The sequence below is a fragment of the Phoxinus phoxinus genome, assembly GCF_949152265.1.
Source record: "Phoxinus phoxinus genome assembly, chromosome: 15".
In the NCBI taxonomy this organism is placed as follows: domain Eukaryota; kingdom Metazoa; phylum Chordata; class Actinopteri; order Cypriniformes; family Leuciscidae; genus Phoxinus; species Phoxinus phoxinus.
Window position 1 is genome coordinate 22,949,357 of NC_136890.1, and position 18,342 is coordinate 22,967,698.

The 18,342-nt window shown below is 37.3% G+C and overlaps 1 protein-coding gene across 7 annotated transcripts in view; it reads left to right on the forward strand.

Annotated features, from left to right (window-relative positions):
• iqsec2a (IQ motif and Sec7 domain ArfGEF 2a) overlaps window positions 1-18,342 on the forward strand; it is an 83,847-nt gene that overhangs the window by 40,047 nt on the left and 25,458 nt on the right. The window contains exon 1 of one of the 7 annotated variants that reach the window (XM_079637577.1): window positions 6,866-7,116. The exons of the other annotated variants lie outside the window; for them this stretch is intronic. Coding sequence (XP_079493703.1) covers window positions 7,052-7,116 — 65 coding nt within the window. The 5' untranslated portion in view covers window positions 6,866-7,051. Of the gene's footprint in view, window positions 1-6,865; window positions 7,117-18,342 lie in introns of those variants that run through there. 7 annotated transcript variants of the gene reach the window in all.

An 18,342-nucleotide genomic window follows, 5' to 3' on the forward strand; every position in this document is an offset into this window, starting at 1 on the left:
CAGTCACTGATAAACTCACACTGTTTGATTGACAGCTCCAGCGATTGTAAAGTTTACGTTCTTTGATCGCTTTTTATATAGTTTAATCACAGTTTAAATAACAGATTATTTTCATCCTAATAAGAGAAACAATGTGAAGTTGACCGTTTAAGTCACTGGTTTGATTTACTGACCCATAGACAAAGAACATCTGACTGTACACGAATCATACATCAGGCATTAGAATTAACACAGTTACTTACATGTTGTGGCAATACTGTCAAGTCCATATCGTAAAAGTCTGTTTGCAAAGCCTGTGCCGAAATCCACAATGAAATGTACAAAATGAAACAAATAATGTTCAACTGAGACATTCACATTTCTGAAAATAAATAACCACATTCCTAGGATCCTTTTAGGAATGAGGAATTAGGATCTTTTGAAATGATCCACTGATCGCTCTTGACTCCTCATCATCTCACGAACACACCAGTGGGCGGGGCCAAAGTTGGAATGATGAAGTAGGCGTTGAGGCGGTCTTTCGCCTATATATTACATTCCACAGTCACATTCCACAGTCGTTCGCTGGGCTTGGTTACAATAAAAGCTGTTTTTGGACTAACAAGGAAGTTTACAGTTCTGAAACTTACAGAATAATCTTACAGTATGATGACCTCTTAAATGTCAATAGCTCAAGGAAATTTTATTTCTCAATTCATGACCCCTTTAACATACAGTTCTGTCAGGACCACTATCGTCAAATCCGATTGACAATTATCATACAGTTTGGATTGGCGGTACAGTTCTGTTCTGAGGAAGAACTCCCTGTGCATCCATGCAGCCTAGCATGGATATGAGCTGAGAGAGCAGCAATATCGCCCCTTAAACAGAACGGATATATATTATATTAGACCCTTATATATTAGACAAAATTTTGACCAATCCTGTCCAAATATAGCTAAAGAAGACTTTCTGGTAGATTAAAAGAATGAAGAGAATGTAGCAGTCACATTGCAGTGCTAGCGTTCATGTAATCACAGTCTGAATCATGTTGATGTACAATAGCGTGCAGACGTGACCATTTGCTCTGTGCTTATTGTGTAAATTAACATTTTTGATTAGACATGATCAGTGAGCTTTAAGCTTCAGTTTCCCTGTGGCCTTATTTTGAATCCTGACTAGCTCTGAGGTTAATTTTACACCCTTGTAAAGTGTGGGGAGTAATTGCTGCATAATTCATAGTGGGATAATGGGATTAGAAGAGAAGCTCATTTGTTGATCATAATGATCCATGTATCACACTTTTTAGCAACTTGTTAAAACTGCAGCGCTATGTTTTGCACTCTGAATTATTATTATTATTATTTATTAATTATGGCACTATAATAGTAATTAAATCTGTGTGTGCTTGCCTCATTAAAGTAAGCCTTCATCAATTACAATTTTTAGAAACATGCAATTTTGTATTTTGACCACAGGTGGCGATAGAGAGGTCAAAGTTTTGCCACCTTTAATTTATACTCTCAATTTCTAATTTCAAAAGGTTTTCATATTAAATAATTAATATTAATATATTTATAAAATTATACATTTTAATGTTTATTTATATTTTCTGTTTTCTTTTGTATAATCAATTTTAGTGCTGTGTTGGTTCAATGTCCAATCAATTTCCAAGCAAATCTAGTTAACATCCGCTGATATGAATATTTTCATGTTAGTTAAAACACAAATCCTGAATGATCTGAATTAGTTGTGTGAACCACTATAAAGGAGGTCAAGTTGCTGTGAATGATGACGGCTGTATTCAGCACAATGGACAGCTCCCTCTATTCATCCTCTAGCTGGGACAGCTTCCGGAAGTGCATGTATGTAAATGTGTTTCCATCTCAATTGTTGTTGGGTCATACTTCAAGACAGCTGTGTTTAAAGGTGCAATATGCAGGATTAAAAAAAGAAAAAGTAAAGTATAGACTCATGCAAAAATAATGATTCCCAGTCATTACTTATGGTCCACTAGAAGTGTGCGGTGGTGTTTGTGTCTACAGAGACACTGCCCTGTTGTCTGTATTTTCATGTTTTCTTTTTGCTGTACTCGGGTGTTTCTGGGCTGCAACCTTTGGCCAGTGGGTTGTGTCGCTCCTCCAGCCAATAACAATGTGCGGTGCAGGTGAGGGTGGGAAGTTGTCGCAAAACAAAAACAGTTCACCGATGTTGCTATTGAATTGTTGACTGCTATCTGTAACTCGACAGATTACTGGCCATCGTAATTATGTTTTTATGATGAGAGGTAATTATCGTCTATTAGCAAGCTACACTGAAGATGGCTAAACTTGCTCACAAATTACAGCCAGTCATCTAACTATTAGCATAACTGTTATTTCATATACACAAAAAGTGCTATTTATGCATGATAAACAAAATTTGAATAAGATAATTGCAAAAGAGCTCACCACTCATCTGATATCATGTCAGGCTTAAGCTTCTGGTGGTGTTTTGCTCACGGGGAGGGTCCAAGTTTGACAAACAATAACTGAAAATCCTGCATATTGCACCTTTAAACACACACCATTCAAAAGTTTGGTATTAGTAAGATTTTTTTTTAATAGAAATAACAATGTGACAGAACGTCAGTAGAGAAAGGCATAAGATTGTCATAAGGTCATAAGATAAGATCGTAATATGCATCAAGTACATAATTTACCCGCTATATTGCCAATGTACCCGATTTTTATTATTTACAAAAAAATATACTGATAACCTGGCTTCTCTTGAGACTCCCCCATTTCAGAGCAGTCATAGTTAACGATATGCTAAAGTCCGCCCGCTCTGATGTGATTGGTTACAAGGTAGTTTGTGACATCAGAAACACTGATGATTTTAAACCGCGTTTTTGAGACCGTCTTTGATTCACTGCAGTTTTAAGGAGAAAAAAACTCAGCAATGGTGTTGACATGAATTTGCACATGGTTTGTCTTAAAGCACATTAAAAACACCACATAGACATATAAACAACGTTAAAAACTTGATTTTCACCACAGGGGGTCTTTAAAATAATATTAGCTCTAGTGTTTATGTGTGTACTTGTGTATGTTTATATGGTATATGTGGATATATGATGCTACAAACCCCTCAGAGGTACTGTGATCCCTCCCATCTTGCACCAAATCCTGTAAGACAGTGTGAAACCTCGGTCGCCAAGGCAACGCCACTCTTGACTCTGGCTCACAGCAACCCCTCCCACATCTGTTTCTCAGCAACCGTCACCAAGCAACTCTCTCCTCTCATCCCCGCCTCCCTCTCCCCTTCTCTGAGTCTGCCTCTGCCTCTGCCAGAGAGTGACAGCATTGAGAAGGAGGGATAAAGGGTGGAAGCAGTGGGGAAAGAGAGATAATGATTAAAAAGAGAGGGGGGGGGGCAGTGTACTTGCATAAAGATGAGAAGGAGATGGAGAAAGACAAATGATGAGCAAGAGATAAGTAAACAGAATTACAGTAATGGACAAATAGAGAGTAAAGCGAGAATAATAAACGTTGTGAAATAATGAAGTAGGAACAGACAGGGTTGAAAGTGTCATGCTTTATTATTTATGGAACAAGATTGTGAAAACATTTCCAGGTCCCCATTCACTCCAAAATCAAATGGAAAATTTACGGAAATTATATGTATGATTAATTATATTTTGAAAAAACAAGTGTAATTCAGGATTCTTAGATGAATAAAGAGTTCAAAAGAACAGCATTTATCTGGAATAGAAATCATGTAACATAATAAATGTCTTTACTGTCACTTTTGAATAAAAATACCAACCACAGACTTTTAAAAAGTAGATTATGTGCTTAATTGTCATTAAAATAATGTCACAATGTTATGCCACAATTTTTTTCTTCTTCTGGTTGCTCTCTCTTTTTCTCTTTATTATTCTTGAGTTGTCAGGTTCTGATATGTACACTATTATAAAAATATGATATTAATGTTTTCATCAGTGTTAATTATGCAGAAATCATAGTCTAAAGTGATGTCTCCGTTCCTCTCAGCTGGTTGAACTTGCTGCATTCTGAAGCAGAGACTTTCTGATAGCTCAAATGACCTAGTTAGACTTTATTAATATTGCAGTCAGCAGCACGTTGTAGCGTTGTTCTTTGGGAATCATGAAAGGGGAAATGCGAGGAGACTGACGTTGACTCCGCCCACCACGGGAGGCCGATAGAGCACAGTCATGAAGCATCATGTCTGTCCAATCATGTGGAGATGCGCATCACGTGGTCACGTGGTGCCCTGGTGACATTAAAATAGACTGAGTGCTGCATGAGTAGTAGCTCAAAGCACATTTAGATGATGTGGGTCTACAGTTTTTCAGCAGGATGGTTTCAACAACATTTGTATTATGCAATAGACAACTCATCAATGTGTGCAGGAACAATATGAGTATGGTGACACTTCATACTGTACACCTAGAATGAGAGCATTTGTGGTGGTGTTTTCTCAGCATGAAACTTATGTGCTTATGAGCTCTGTTCGTTTTTGTCAAATGAAGCATGACTGTGTTTTGTTTGCCATCGCAAGAGGGTGAGAAAGAGAAGGTGAATGTGCAATCATCCAGCATATTCACCCAAAAATGAAAATTCTGTCATTAATTACTCACCCACATGTCGTTCCAAACCCGAAAGACTTTCGTTCATCTTCGGAGCATTATGAAGATATGTTTTATGAAATCTGTGAGATTTCTGTCCCTCCCTCCATAGACAGAGTGGTTTAGTCCGAATTTTCTGAGAAGACGGGATCGCTTTATATGATGAACAGATTGAATTTATGCTTTTATTCACATATAAACATTCTCACACATTAGTTGTGGTAAACAGAAGCTCAAGCATGTTTATTTGACTTGCGAGAACCAATAAGGATCATTCTTACAGAGCACGTTTGAGAACCAATGAGGTTTGTTCTCGCGCATCAAGCAGGTTCAGTTGAGCTTCTGTTCGCTGATCAATGTTTATATGTGAATAAAATTCGATCTGTTTATCATAAAGCATTTGGTGTCTTCAGAAAATGTGGACTATGCCGCTCAATTCATATGGATTAGTTCTACAATCTCTTTATGAACTCTTTGAAGCATCAAAGTGGTAGTTGTGTAGGCTGGACAGAAAGCTCTCAGATTACATCAAAAAGATCTTCATTTGTGTTCTGAAGATGATAGAAAGTTTTACGAGTTTGGAACGACGTGAGGGTATTAGTAATTAATAAAATATTTTTTGAGTGAACTATCCCTTTAAATACATCGACTGACAGGTTTAATTGAAAATATAGCCTATCTACACTGAAAAAGTGTGGGAAAAATGTTCACTCAGAAAATTTATTTGAAAGAAATGGCAAGTGACACATTGAATTAAACATGAAATATTGAAGTAGAAACACTTAAATAGTATTTTCTTGTATTATTTTTGTTTTGTTTACAACTTTTTAAAGCATTTTTTACAATACAGTAGGCCAAACCATCTCATAGGAACATGAAAAGCCAGCACATCCAACAATATTTATGTATTGTTATTGATACCCTTGCTGTTTATTATGCTGCATTTTAGCAATTATGGACAGGAATTAGCTAACTCATCAATTCTCATTCATGTTCTTAAAAATAACACGCAAGAGTGTGATGAATGGCAAAATGTAGGTCATGAGACTCTTACAAATGTAGGCCATAATTTTAGTTTCTATTTTTAAATGTTAATGAAAAAAAATCAATGAGAATTCCCCTAGAATTAATTTGGTTTGGACATGCACAGATTTAAATGTAATAAATTACATTTTAACAGTAAGTATTTGTGAAGTATCCACAAAGAAACAAACTTTTCCTATCCTGTCCTGGAAATCACAATTTTAATATTCCCTGGCCTGATACTTCCAGGTTTACCATGACCGTATGAACTCTGAAGAAAAGGGAAAGTGACACAGGAGAGATGAAGTGAACAGAACACTGAGCAGCTTGTGCTGAAGAATGAGACAGATGACAAACATGGGGAGAAGGCATCAAAATGGTGGCTAATATGGAATATGATGAATTATATAAAGCTGTCCTGAGGCCAGGGAGAAAGATGGAGACAGAGAGAAAGAGAGTAATATCACGAATCTCTCCTGTGTTTTGATGTCCATGTGAAAGGAACGAGACTGCTCAAGACGAGAAGAAAAGAGACTTGTCACAACAACAGAGTGGGTTGAAAAGTCTCTTCTCAGCGTACTTCAATGCACAAGTCCATTGACAGAACGCAAAACATTAATTAATAAATGGCAGATGTGCAAAATAAGGAGATCAACGTAGAGTGATACATCCACACTATTAAATATAAAAGTGTTTTATTGGCATCTGGTTCCATGAATACCTTTAACATCCACAGTAGCCTACACTTCCAATGCAATTAAAGTGGAAAGGGGTGCTTGAGATTATTAAAATGTTCTTTCCACTAGAAAAAAAAATGGTTCTTTAGGGAACCAAAAATGGTTCTATGGAACGATTACGCCCTTTTGGAACCTTTATTTTTAAGAGTGTACTTTGAGAAGTGGCGCGAACTGAGTGATAGCATTGACCACCAGATTGACACCATATGGTTCCCCTGGACCGCGCGACGAATCGAAATGTGACTCACACAGATTATGTCACATGACACTCTGATTGATCATAATGGCACCGAACAGAGCCTGTCAGAAGAGTCGAAGCAATGTTGCCTGAGGTGCGGATCATGCGCTATGAACAGGAAACGGTTTGCCAAGCTCGGCTGGCAGACGCGGTTTCGCGCCCTTACTGCTGTGTCACGCTGGCTGCACGAGCCTGAAGAGATTCAAAGGATTGGGAGAGAGAGAGAGAGATGGAAAGAGAGGGGAGGAGGAGAGAGGGTGGCCAAGGATGAGAGAATGAGCTTCTCATCATCTCCTCGCTAATGACAGCACATGAAATCGCAAATCATGCCTTTTAAAGTGAATACTCCGCGCGCACGCCGTGAGGGACGCTGTCAGCGCTCGAGCCAAATTAGCTATCAAATGAAATAGCGCTTGCGCATCCGGACGTGTTTCTCTCGCAACAATGTGGTGCATCAACTGTGCGTCGGATAAGACTCCAGCGATTCTTCATAACAAGCTTGTGTACTGGTAAGACGCAATGTTATGATTTTTTAATATATATTTTTTGGGTGACACGACTGGCTGGAATTGTTTGTGTTGTCTCGTGCTAAATTTAATGTATATGTTAGAGTCGTTCATTTAAATTACCCTGTTATGAAGGATGAGCATCACTGGAAAAACAACGTAAAAAAACGCGAAATGTGCGTGTGCGCGAGTCCTGTGTTTATTGTAAATGGAAGCGCATCTCTAGCCGCAGAGAAAACACTTGAGGCCAACGAGTCAGAAGAAACCACTACCAAAAACAGTCAGTTATGCTTTTAAATGATATATTATTAAGTGAATACCTGTAATGTATAGAGTTGTAAGCTTGTGCAGCTGTCTCCGTTTTTGAATGCATGTTCTTGGCAATGACTTGTAGGTCACAAGTTCCCTCAACATAGGATCGCCCTCATTTGAAAACAAGTGTAATACTGACTCACACTTGAATCATTTTTCCTCTTTTATGAGTGCTGTACTGTACATATTGAGATGACTGTTGTTGTATATTCAAAGATTTTACTGTCGAATGACAGTTTTGAAGCTTCCTTTGGTATAACCTGTTTGAACACTAAAGGTAGCCTAATTGTGTGTGGTGGCCTTTTGAAACGATGAAGCAGAGTCCATGGTCTGTTTGTTTATTGTTAGTCTAGTGTAAATTAACCATTTTCATTAGATTTTTACAGTTTCTGGAGCCCATTTGACACGATTAACAAGAACACAATTCTCACACTGTAAAAGAAAAGAAAAGAAGGGATCTTAAAGAGCATTCTACCTGATTTAACCCATAAAATGAGGTTTGTTTATATAAATTAATGTATTAGTATTAAGTGATTATAAAACATTTGTGAATTTAATAACCATTTAGATGTTAAAACATTCTATGTTTATATTAGCATAATTTTATTTGAGTATTTTTACTTTTTTTAATACACTTTCTCAATTTGTACTACAGTACTAAGCACTTTGTGTTTGGTTATTTTTATTAAGAGTCACCTTTTTTGGACCATTATTTGTCAACAAATCCACTGTTAAAAAAACTGCAGGTGTCATAATGGTCCGACATTAATTTAACTGAGCCGAAAACCTGTTCATTAAAAGCACAGTATGTAAGTTTCGCTGCTAGAGGTCGCTTATTCATAACAATAAGAAAGGCGTAGCTTGATGACACCGTGAATGACTGTGGAATCATGGGAGTTGTTGTCTTCACCTCCACAGCCGATGGAAAGCTATCCGACAGGCAGAAATCATGTTCATGGATGAGATAATATATTCAAGTTTTATTAATATTGCTGTGGTATGATATGAAGCAGGGCATTCGAGACCCTGGGATATTTTACGTTGCTGTTTTTATTATGCTTCTATGCCACAGTTGGCCACTGTCGCTACTTTCGTTTTGTTGTTTGTTTATTTTACGATTCATTTTACATTTTAATGTCCACGTTCTTCTTCCGTGAACTTGAACTTTGTTACAGTTACGTTTGATCACTTAAATTCACATTATTTTGTATTTTATTTAATTCTAATGAAATAGGCACAAGTACTGAATTGCTACTTATAGAGGTCACTTTATTTGACGAATTAAAGTTGTGGGTAACTGTTTTACTTGGTCAAAACAATAATTTTGAGTGTGTTGTTGAGTGTGTTGAAAGTTATGTTAATCTGTGCGTTCGCTCGGCGGGTGCAATGAGACACTTGTTGCACATTGCAGTAAACTAGATCGATATTAGAATATCACATTAATAAAAGCTGAATCACTTGTGTTGTAAAATAACATGCAATTATTTTTTTCATATATTGTATGTTAAATAAAGCAAAGGAAAACAGGAGATCCAAACAATAAGACTTATGATTTGTTTTCTGTCGATAAAGGTATCCAAACAGTTGCTCACCTGTCTAATAATACACATAACATATTAAAGCGTCTTTGGTGTTTCCATTGTTTCTACGGAAGTAAAACTCGAGGTAACGTGGCCATTGACATAAAGACACACACGGGCTGTTACATTGGTTAAAATAGCTGATTTCTCTGGGTTTACACATTGTTGGAAATGTGATTAATGTAAATAATAATGTAATAATAATGTAAGTACACAAGTCAACAAAATAACATTGTTCTAGGGGTTGTGGGATATTTAAATCCAAAAATATTGGATTAAAGTAATCTTTTCAAGTTTATCTCCACTCTAATGTGACCTGAAGTGGTGATGTCCGAGTGGTGATTTCATTCATTTACACGCAGTATGTTAGATTTAGTTCAATTTAGGGACTGGTTGTGAGCATGAGAGGTAGGTATTATCACATTGAGAGGTTTATGGGCCAATCGTAGCATATTTTGTCATATGAGGAGGTGCTGCCTCTGTTTCTTCTTCATAAAACGCCCCTGTCTGAAGGAACATGCTGTGTTCCTTAATGCTTCAACCTCATGTTCTTACACTGGTACTATGAAGTATCGGATACAGCAGCCAGATTTGAGTCCTGTCAAAAAAGCATGATAAAACACTTTAGTACATTGTGTAGTAAAAATAAAAAGGCTATGGTGTTTTCTCTGGGCTCTCTCTCTCTCTCTCTCTCTCTCTCTCTCTCTCTCTCTCTCTCTCTCTCTATTTTTCAGCTGGTGGGGGGTCTTCTGAATCCGCTAGTCCTCTCGTGTGAGGGGTTTAAACGGTGCTGGAGAGATTTCAGCTGTTTTACAGGCTGCTGAGAGTTACAACACTGTCAAAGAGGCAGCGAGAGACTGAGTATGTGAGAGAGAATCGCTGTTCTTCAGCAAGTGTTCTGCCAGTAAGTTGGTCTTGTAGTTTTTTTTCCCCTCTCTGTTGCCGTCATGATGGAAGGATCTAGAGGACTGTCATCCATTGCAATAAGGAATTATTTATTAAGCGCTTCATCACTCTTGTTGCATGATAGTAAGTGAATGTAACCAGACGAGCAGGCCATTATTCCTGTGCAAGGCCTTCAGATTCATACTCTGACCAACTGTTTTCCAGTTTAATGCTGTATTGAATCTTTGAGCATTGAACTTTTGAACATTGTCTGAGCATAGGGGTGGGCGGTATGCCGGTAGACACGATTAACCAGTAGAAATTTGTCAGAAAATTGGTCTATTTCATTTGTGTCTTTGTTCTATTGTAGTTTGTCCTATTGCTAAGAACACCTATTGTGTTTTTATTTTAGCAGTCTGTTTACTTAAATTGTCTTCAATAAGCTTGAGTTTTTGTAGTTTTAGTTTAATGAATTATGAAATGTCCATGGTATATTTATTTTTTATATCGTAACCTTATTTAAAGCAGGAAAAAAAATGTATTTGTATAGACTGTAAGTTCAAAAATGCTAAAGATTTCTTCTGAGCTTTGACCTTTCTCTCGCCCTCTCTTTCTCTTTCTAACCCCCGGCCATGTGTCCCGCTGTATCAGCCTTGGTCATTTCCTGTCTGTTTAATGCATTGGATTTGAGCCACAGTCACAATTTTCATCTGCTTTATCTTTACTTACACTAATTCAGTTTTTCCTTCCGTCTATATTTATGTTTTAGCTCTGCGCAAAGTTTGTTTCCTATTCATGTTTACATGCACATATTTTAGTTTTTGTTTTCTCTAGTGCATCACATTAATTCCAAACACATGTGTGCACATATTAAGAGGCATATAGTTACCATAGCAGTGAGATACTTGTGAATCCTGTCAGAGAAAGAGACTGAGTCAGCTGACTAAAAAAGTTAGGATACTCAGCATGGCACCTCAGTGAATAATTGGCATGTCTTGCCGTTCTAACATGTCTAAAAATATGGAATGCTTTCTTCTTATGTTGCTAATAGGGATGCTCATAATGACCGTTTAACCGTTAACCGAAAGTAAACATTTTGACCGATTAATACTATCAGTTAAACGGTTTAAAAGTAAAACAATAAATATATATATTTTTTAGCTTTTTTTGTTGTTGTTTGTTTGCGGCATGGTTAAAAAAAAAATTATATACAGCCTATATTTGTTAACTCACGGGGTGCGTCGACACGAGCAACCGCTCACGCCTAAAGACATATTTCGCTGAGCAAGCTAAAAGAAGTAGCCTACTGTGTGGGACCATTTCGACAGAAAGGGTGACGAAGTTACTTGCAAAATATGCTACGCGGTATTAAAATAAAGCAGTAGTGCAAGTACAATGCAATAGGCTATCACTTGCGAAGCAAACACCCACAAGCAAATGAAAGGCGAATTCCGAAGTTGGCCACTACCCACTAGCGATACGCTATCTCTGTATTCCCAGACATCTGTGCCATCGGAGACCCAGACTAATCCCACATCATGTAGACATGTTACTTTAAATAAGAACTAGACAAGCTGTGGATTGAGGTAGGCCTGCTATTTTTATTTGACCCTGTTTTTTCAAAGTTTCAACCTGATTCAGTGTTTTCTTCTTGTCATCTTAATTTGTTAATTATTTAAGTTTAAAAAATATATTTAGTGTAGGCCTATTTTAGTTTTTTTATATATATATTATTTCATTCTGTTTTTCTCTGTTGTCACTGTCAGAAATGCTACAGACGTGATCATTTGATGTGGATCTAGGTTCTGTTGTTGGTCTGTTCTGCATGCTGCTGTTTGCACATTAAAATAAACCCGTGATCATTTTTTTTTTTGTATATTTAACGGGTCACAGACACTCGTTAATTTTATTTTTATTTAATGCCAATTCAATATTATAATCTTATCAGTTAACGGTTAATAATCGGATAACGAGTGGCGGTTGTCGGTCGGGAAAATTAACCGAAATGAGCATCCCTAGTTGCTAACTTAACTTGGTGAGAGCAGTAAGTCTTGCATTAACAGTTCATCCCCATTTTAGTGTTGAGATGTGGGCCATATTGTGCACACAGATGCGAACTGAAACTGTCCTCTCTCTTTCCAGTAATGTTGGGATTCAGATTAATATTATTAAAGTGGTTTGTTTGAGAGGTTCATGTGAATCAACCTGTGCAGGAAGGAACTATTCAGTCCTTTTGCACACATGCTTGAATTTAAAAATTTTGTATAAATATTTTTAGTCTAATGCTCCTGTTTCAAAATTTGTCTAAATAATTAATTTGCAAATGTATTAAGTTATAAAATGGTAAATTATTGAACACATTTTTGGATCAAAAGATTCAAGTTTCTAGGATGAATTAATTCAGATTCATTAGCCGCATTTCCACTTGATCACATGAGGGAGAAATATATATATATGGGATTCTAAAGGCTACATCACATTTCTTTAGAAAGAGTAAACATTTCTATTAATTTTCCACGAAATTATGTGATCTGATGAGGTTTGAGTGATCTCTCCCGTCTCACTACTGTACTGATATCCTTTCAGACAGAGCAACAGAGAAAACATGAGTTATACGAGTCAACTCGAGTGCATGTTTTTAATGACATGTATGCGGATGTATTAGTCCGGTATTAACAAAGGCTCAGGGAAGAGACAGAGAAAACATGAAACCCAATAAATACACGATTATAATCATAAATTATTTGTGTACGTTCTTCAAGCAGTCTCTGGTATTTTCATTATCGCAGTGGTTGCCATACTGTAAGTAAACATTTTGATATTGTATCAATATTGTTGATATTGATATTGTTTTCCTACAGGCCTAACATTCTAATACTTGAAAAAACTAAATTGACTTTAAGGTTGATGTGTTGAAACCAGTGGAAACTTTGAGATGCTGGCTAGACAATATCAAAAATATAATAGTCTCATGACATATTGAGTAATCAAATGAACTTCTAACCTCTTTGATTTTCTCAATGATTTGAGATCTAAATTTTGTCTGCCAGTAACAGAGGGCGAAGGGGGGTCTTGTTTTGCACAGATTGAACCAATCATATTGAAGGAAAACAGTCATGAGTAATACAGTATGTCATGTTATTCGTACTGTTGTATATGTCTATCCTAAAACCTGATGTATTCTTCTCTCTGGTTGAGATTCTCTGAGAATTGTTCCAGAACTCTCCCGGCCGCTGAAGTCTGTCTGGTTATTGCTACGCCGGAAGTTAACAGATTAGTGAGACACTAAAGTCCTTTGCCCGGTTGCATAAAGCACCTTAAGTTTTTCCCTTAAGTATGACACTTAAGGGGCGATTTCCCCTTACCTAAGAGAATAACGTGTTGCATAATAATCTCTTAAACGATTCTCTTAGGTAAGGGAAACATTTGAGTGTTTCACGACAGCGATCCTGGATTCACGTTATAAAAGTCTGTTGTTGCCATAGATACGCAAAACACTAACACTAGCGGGAAAGAGCCCCCGCAACCCGGTGAACCACTCTGCTGACAGACGATTTATGAACGTGGAAAACATCTCCCACTATCGTCTGAAAACTCCCAGTTGCAAAAAACCGCAGTGCTATAAGCAGTTGTATCACCGCAGGTGAAGAGTGGTTGCGATGTGTGACACGGTCAAGGTCGCCGTCTAGTTTGTTAGTGATGTCAAAATATTGCGCGTCGATCAAAACGTATTCTTGCAACAATTTTTCATCGCTAAGATGGTCCAAAGGGTTCTCCCTATCCCTAAAAATTCTTCTTGGCACATAATGATCATCAGCTGGTTCCATAAATTCAGCCATGTCGTCTTATTTTTTGTCCGCGTTACTCTTAAGGTTACGATTTCCAAACCTTATGTTATACTTATAGGGAAATGACCGTTAAGGGGTTTTATGCAACACTTAACGCTTTTTAAGGGATTACTTAAGTGAAAAAAAAACAGCATTTAAGGGAAATTCTAAGTGTTTATGACGTTTCACTTAAAAAAAACGTTAAGTAACACTTAAGGGTATTTTTCTGCAACACCCTTAGGTTTAAGGGAAACATAAGGGCGAACTTAAGGGAAAATTTCACTTAAGGTGCTTAATGCAACCGGGCACTTATTCCTGAGTGATAGTGTCAAAAGAAGCGAGATGTCGTTCGACTCAGATGCGGTCAGGTAACTATAATTCTTAGGCATTTTATGTGGTCAGAATAGCTACTCTTAGGTGTCAACCAACAAGGTCAGAGGGGAAGTCATCTGAGTATAATTTTTCAGATGTCAGGGACACTTGGTTCAAATGAAGTCAGGTGCGTTTAGGGGAAAATTCTACCATAATGTGCAAGCCTTTAAACTTAAAAGCCTTAATTTAGTTTTTTGTGCATTCCTGTGATTGCAAATAAATGGATTCAGGTTCAACCGAATAGGTATGTGTTCTTTTTTTATGTGAAATGGTAAATATCAGTTTGATTCAGCATGATTGATGTGCACTCCTGCCTCAAATTAATAAATTACTGTCACTGTACCATTTTTATTGTAAAACATTGGTGAAATATTGATGCTGGAATCTTAAAGGTGCCATAGAATGCATTGATACAATATTTAAAATTATTCTCTGATATCTACATAGAAGGTATGTGGATTAGGTAAGGTCAAACATTCTCCAGATACGGTTTTACATGACCATTATAGGATTTCTAGGATTTGTCCCTATATGAAATGGGCTGTTATTACCTTATTTGAAGTGTCATGAATAATAATGTTGAGCTCTGCTCTGATTGGCTGTTTCACAGATTTGTACGCAGGAGCTGTGATGTACTCTGAAATACAAACGTGCAAAATAATCATACTTCAGTTCTCAAACTAAATTTAATTTTTATCAAATTGACTAGAGGCATTGTCAAATGACAATCGTTTCAACTTAAGTGGTGGAGAAGGTCACGTTAGCTAGAAGGAGCGAGTGAGCTATCTGTAAGAAACCAAACTAACCTAGTTTGCTCCTGAGTTATGTGTTGTTGATGAAATATAGGCTAAATTATAATTACTACCTGACAAAAGTGATTGACATATAAATCTACAAAATACAACTGTAGATACTTCTATGACAACACAGGCAGGAAATAATATTAACCTCCGTGTAAATAGATTGTCATACTATTACATTAACGTTACTGTACTATCATCTTGCGTTCGATCTCGAAAACACAGGGTTAATTATCGTTAATGTTGTTAGCTCACTAAGAAACTTTAAATTTTAAACAGAAATGGCTTCAAAAAGTGGATAAAATCCCTACTTACTGCTTGCGGCAGGGATTGTAATGGCGATATATTTGGAATTTCCCCCTTCTTCACTATCAAGGGCAGAGCAAACTAACAACTTTGACTTAAAATGGTGTGGTATCCTGTTGTAGATAAACATCTACTGTACCATGCCTGTTGACAGTTCTATTCTGTGGGAAGGGTATAAAAAGTGCTCACATCCCCTGCACAGCTTGTCCTTGCTTGCTTCTTCACAATACCTGCAGAACTTCTGATGATTCGGCTGTGCAGGTCGACGTTAATACTGCCTGGCCATGAACATGGGCTGGTATATGCAAATTTGGGGGGCGTAAATATTAATGATCCCGACTGCAATCTCACAGTCGGACGTTTTTTCAGTGGTCTTTTGCACGCACGAGATTTACATATGAAGGAGGAAACAATGGTGTTTGAGGCTCACAGTATGTCAGTTCCATGTACAGAACTGTTAGTATTCAACTATGCCAAGATAAATACAGTTGTCCATTCTATGGCACCTTTAAGTATTCTGTCACGCTCATTTTGTGATCTAGCTAGGTTTCAGTCAGCTGGTGAAATGGTGGGATTGTTTGACTTCATTCTATGGAGGTGTGTTAAGGGCGGGTTTTATGGTAGCGCTACGGGGATACTGGCCCGACAGTGGAAAAACAACTTGATTTTGGCCTCTGTGCTTGAGGTCCGAGGCTATTGGCCCCGTCAGGCACTTTGTTAGCCCTGGCTCTCTCTGACCCGACAGTGGAAAAAGCTGTTGTCTCATTGTACTAATATATTATATAATATGATACTCTCTTTTTTCTATATAGACATTATTTAATTTATTTGGATCAGCTCAATTCCATTTGAAGTTTATACCTGGTTTTGTTTGAGTTAGTCAGATTATTTGCCTACTGTCTATATTTAGACACTAAATTATGTCATTATTAATCTTCCTTGAGCATTCGTCTTGTTCAGACTGATCTTTGGAGTTCAAAGTCGTGTGTTACTTTTGTGTTTTCAGCAGTTGCTGAAACGCTGCTATTTTAAGCCTAAAACGTTGATGTCGTCAGTGTTTCTCTCTTCTGTGCTGCTGAAGCTGTGATCCGGTTTGGTGTAAATGACAGGCTGCTTGAGGTTGTGCAAAAAAGCGAGACCATACAGCGCTCTGTGTCGTGACTCGTGACATGCAGCAGTCTTATTCTCAAACAGTGTGTTCTCAAGCTGAGCCTTTAGTAATGAACGCAGAGATGATTCCCAAGGCCGCTTTAGCAGTTCTGGCCCGTAGCTTTAAACAGGAAGTGCACTGTGACTGCCAAACACTGCATTTTGAGGGAGTGCAGAAATGACGTACACTCTCTTTGGCTTCTGATGCTCACTGCGTGAAGATGTGTTGTTTGCTGAGTGTGCAAAATGAAAGCTTCCAGTGCTTTATGATCCACGCCAGAAATAGTAACATTATGTCATATTTGGACATCTAAGCAAGTAATCTAATGTATATATAAAATGTATGTATAGCATTTTCGTTTTTTTTTGGCCGAAAGAGAAAAACGGCAGAAAATATATGCCGCCCTTCGGTGTTCTTCAGTGATCCGCTTCCCGCTACGCTCTGATCACATGCTCTGATAATAATAGCTTTGTAGGACTATACATTATTTGGATAATTGGTCAAAAATGTATCTGCTAAACATAAATCTGTTGCATGGAATCGAATAATTTTAATGAATTACTTTCAATAAAAGTGTGGTTATTTAATTTTATTGGCTTGTATTTTTTTTATTCAGTATCATTCAAATTTTTTAATTTCATAAAAAAATATATAATATTTTTGCTAATTTTAAATTAGGAATAAATAAAAAAAACATCAAAAAAACAGTTTTTAGCCAAGTGCATCCAGATGTTTGGGTTTTGGCCCAAAAAGTTTCTTTTCATGTCATCTCTAATTTTGGGTGACCCAAGTTCGAGTCCCGGCACACAGACCGTCTCCCATCCCGTCCCCCTCTCTCTCCCACTTCACTTCCTGTCTACTCTATACTATCCAAGTCAAGTCAAGTCACCTTCATTTATATAGTGCTTTAAACTATAGATTGTTTCAAAGCAGCTTTACCTTGATAATAGGAAATTAAAGTAACAGAGATTGTTTTGGCTTTACAGCAGCTCTAGAATAAAGTTATTGTCCAGCTAAAGTTAGTTTTGATTGATTCACTTCCGTTGCAAAGATCATTAGTTATTACCAGTAACTGGGGCCGCTAACACAACACCAGTCTAACAGAAAACTGGAATCATTTTGCCGTTTTATTACATTTATGCATTTGGCAAACTCTTTTATCCAATCGACTTGCATTGCATTTCAAAGTACACATTTATATTCTTAATCAGTTCTTGCATTCCCTGGGATCGAACCCATGACATTGGCATTGCAAGCGCCAACACTCTAATGTTTGAGCTACAGGAAAGCTGTGCAGAAAACACAGGGGAGAGACTGGAGACTCCTATCGCAATAGAGGCAAAACTAAATCTTAAAAAACTTACAAAAGCAAGGTTATGGTAAGGGGTGTGACATTTCTGAAACATGCTCAAAGCGGTTGCCCAGTCACAACACACTGGTCCGGCCGACCAATCAGAACATATTGCGCTTTTCAGAAGGAGGGGCTTCATACAGGAATTAAAGAGGGCGTTACTGACAGACTGGAAAGAGAGGTGCTGCAACAATGTAAAATATGTGAATGAAAAATAGTAGTTTTTTGAACATTCAAGCATGAAAACGGTTCTAGTAGACCCCAAAAACAAAATCAAGACTTTGTACAAGGGCATAATTTGGCCTCTTTAACAACATCCTGCGATTAAAAATATCTTGCCATGAAACATTCTCACTGTCTCACACCTTTACCTGCATGATAGCAGAGATGCACATGCAGTAATCTCAAGGAGACAGATGACTCAGAGACTGAATGTTTCCACTTTCCATTTCAAGAGGAAACCATGTGCCTGTGAGTGTGAATTAAGTCTAAATTCAGCATCCAATTTTAAATGTGCAGTGTAACTGTCGGTATCAGATTTTAAAAAAAATAGTATATTGAAAAAATGACATTTCTGACATACATAGTACAAGCAAAGATAGACATTCATTAAATGGACAAAAGCCATTACGACATTTTTCAATAT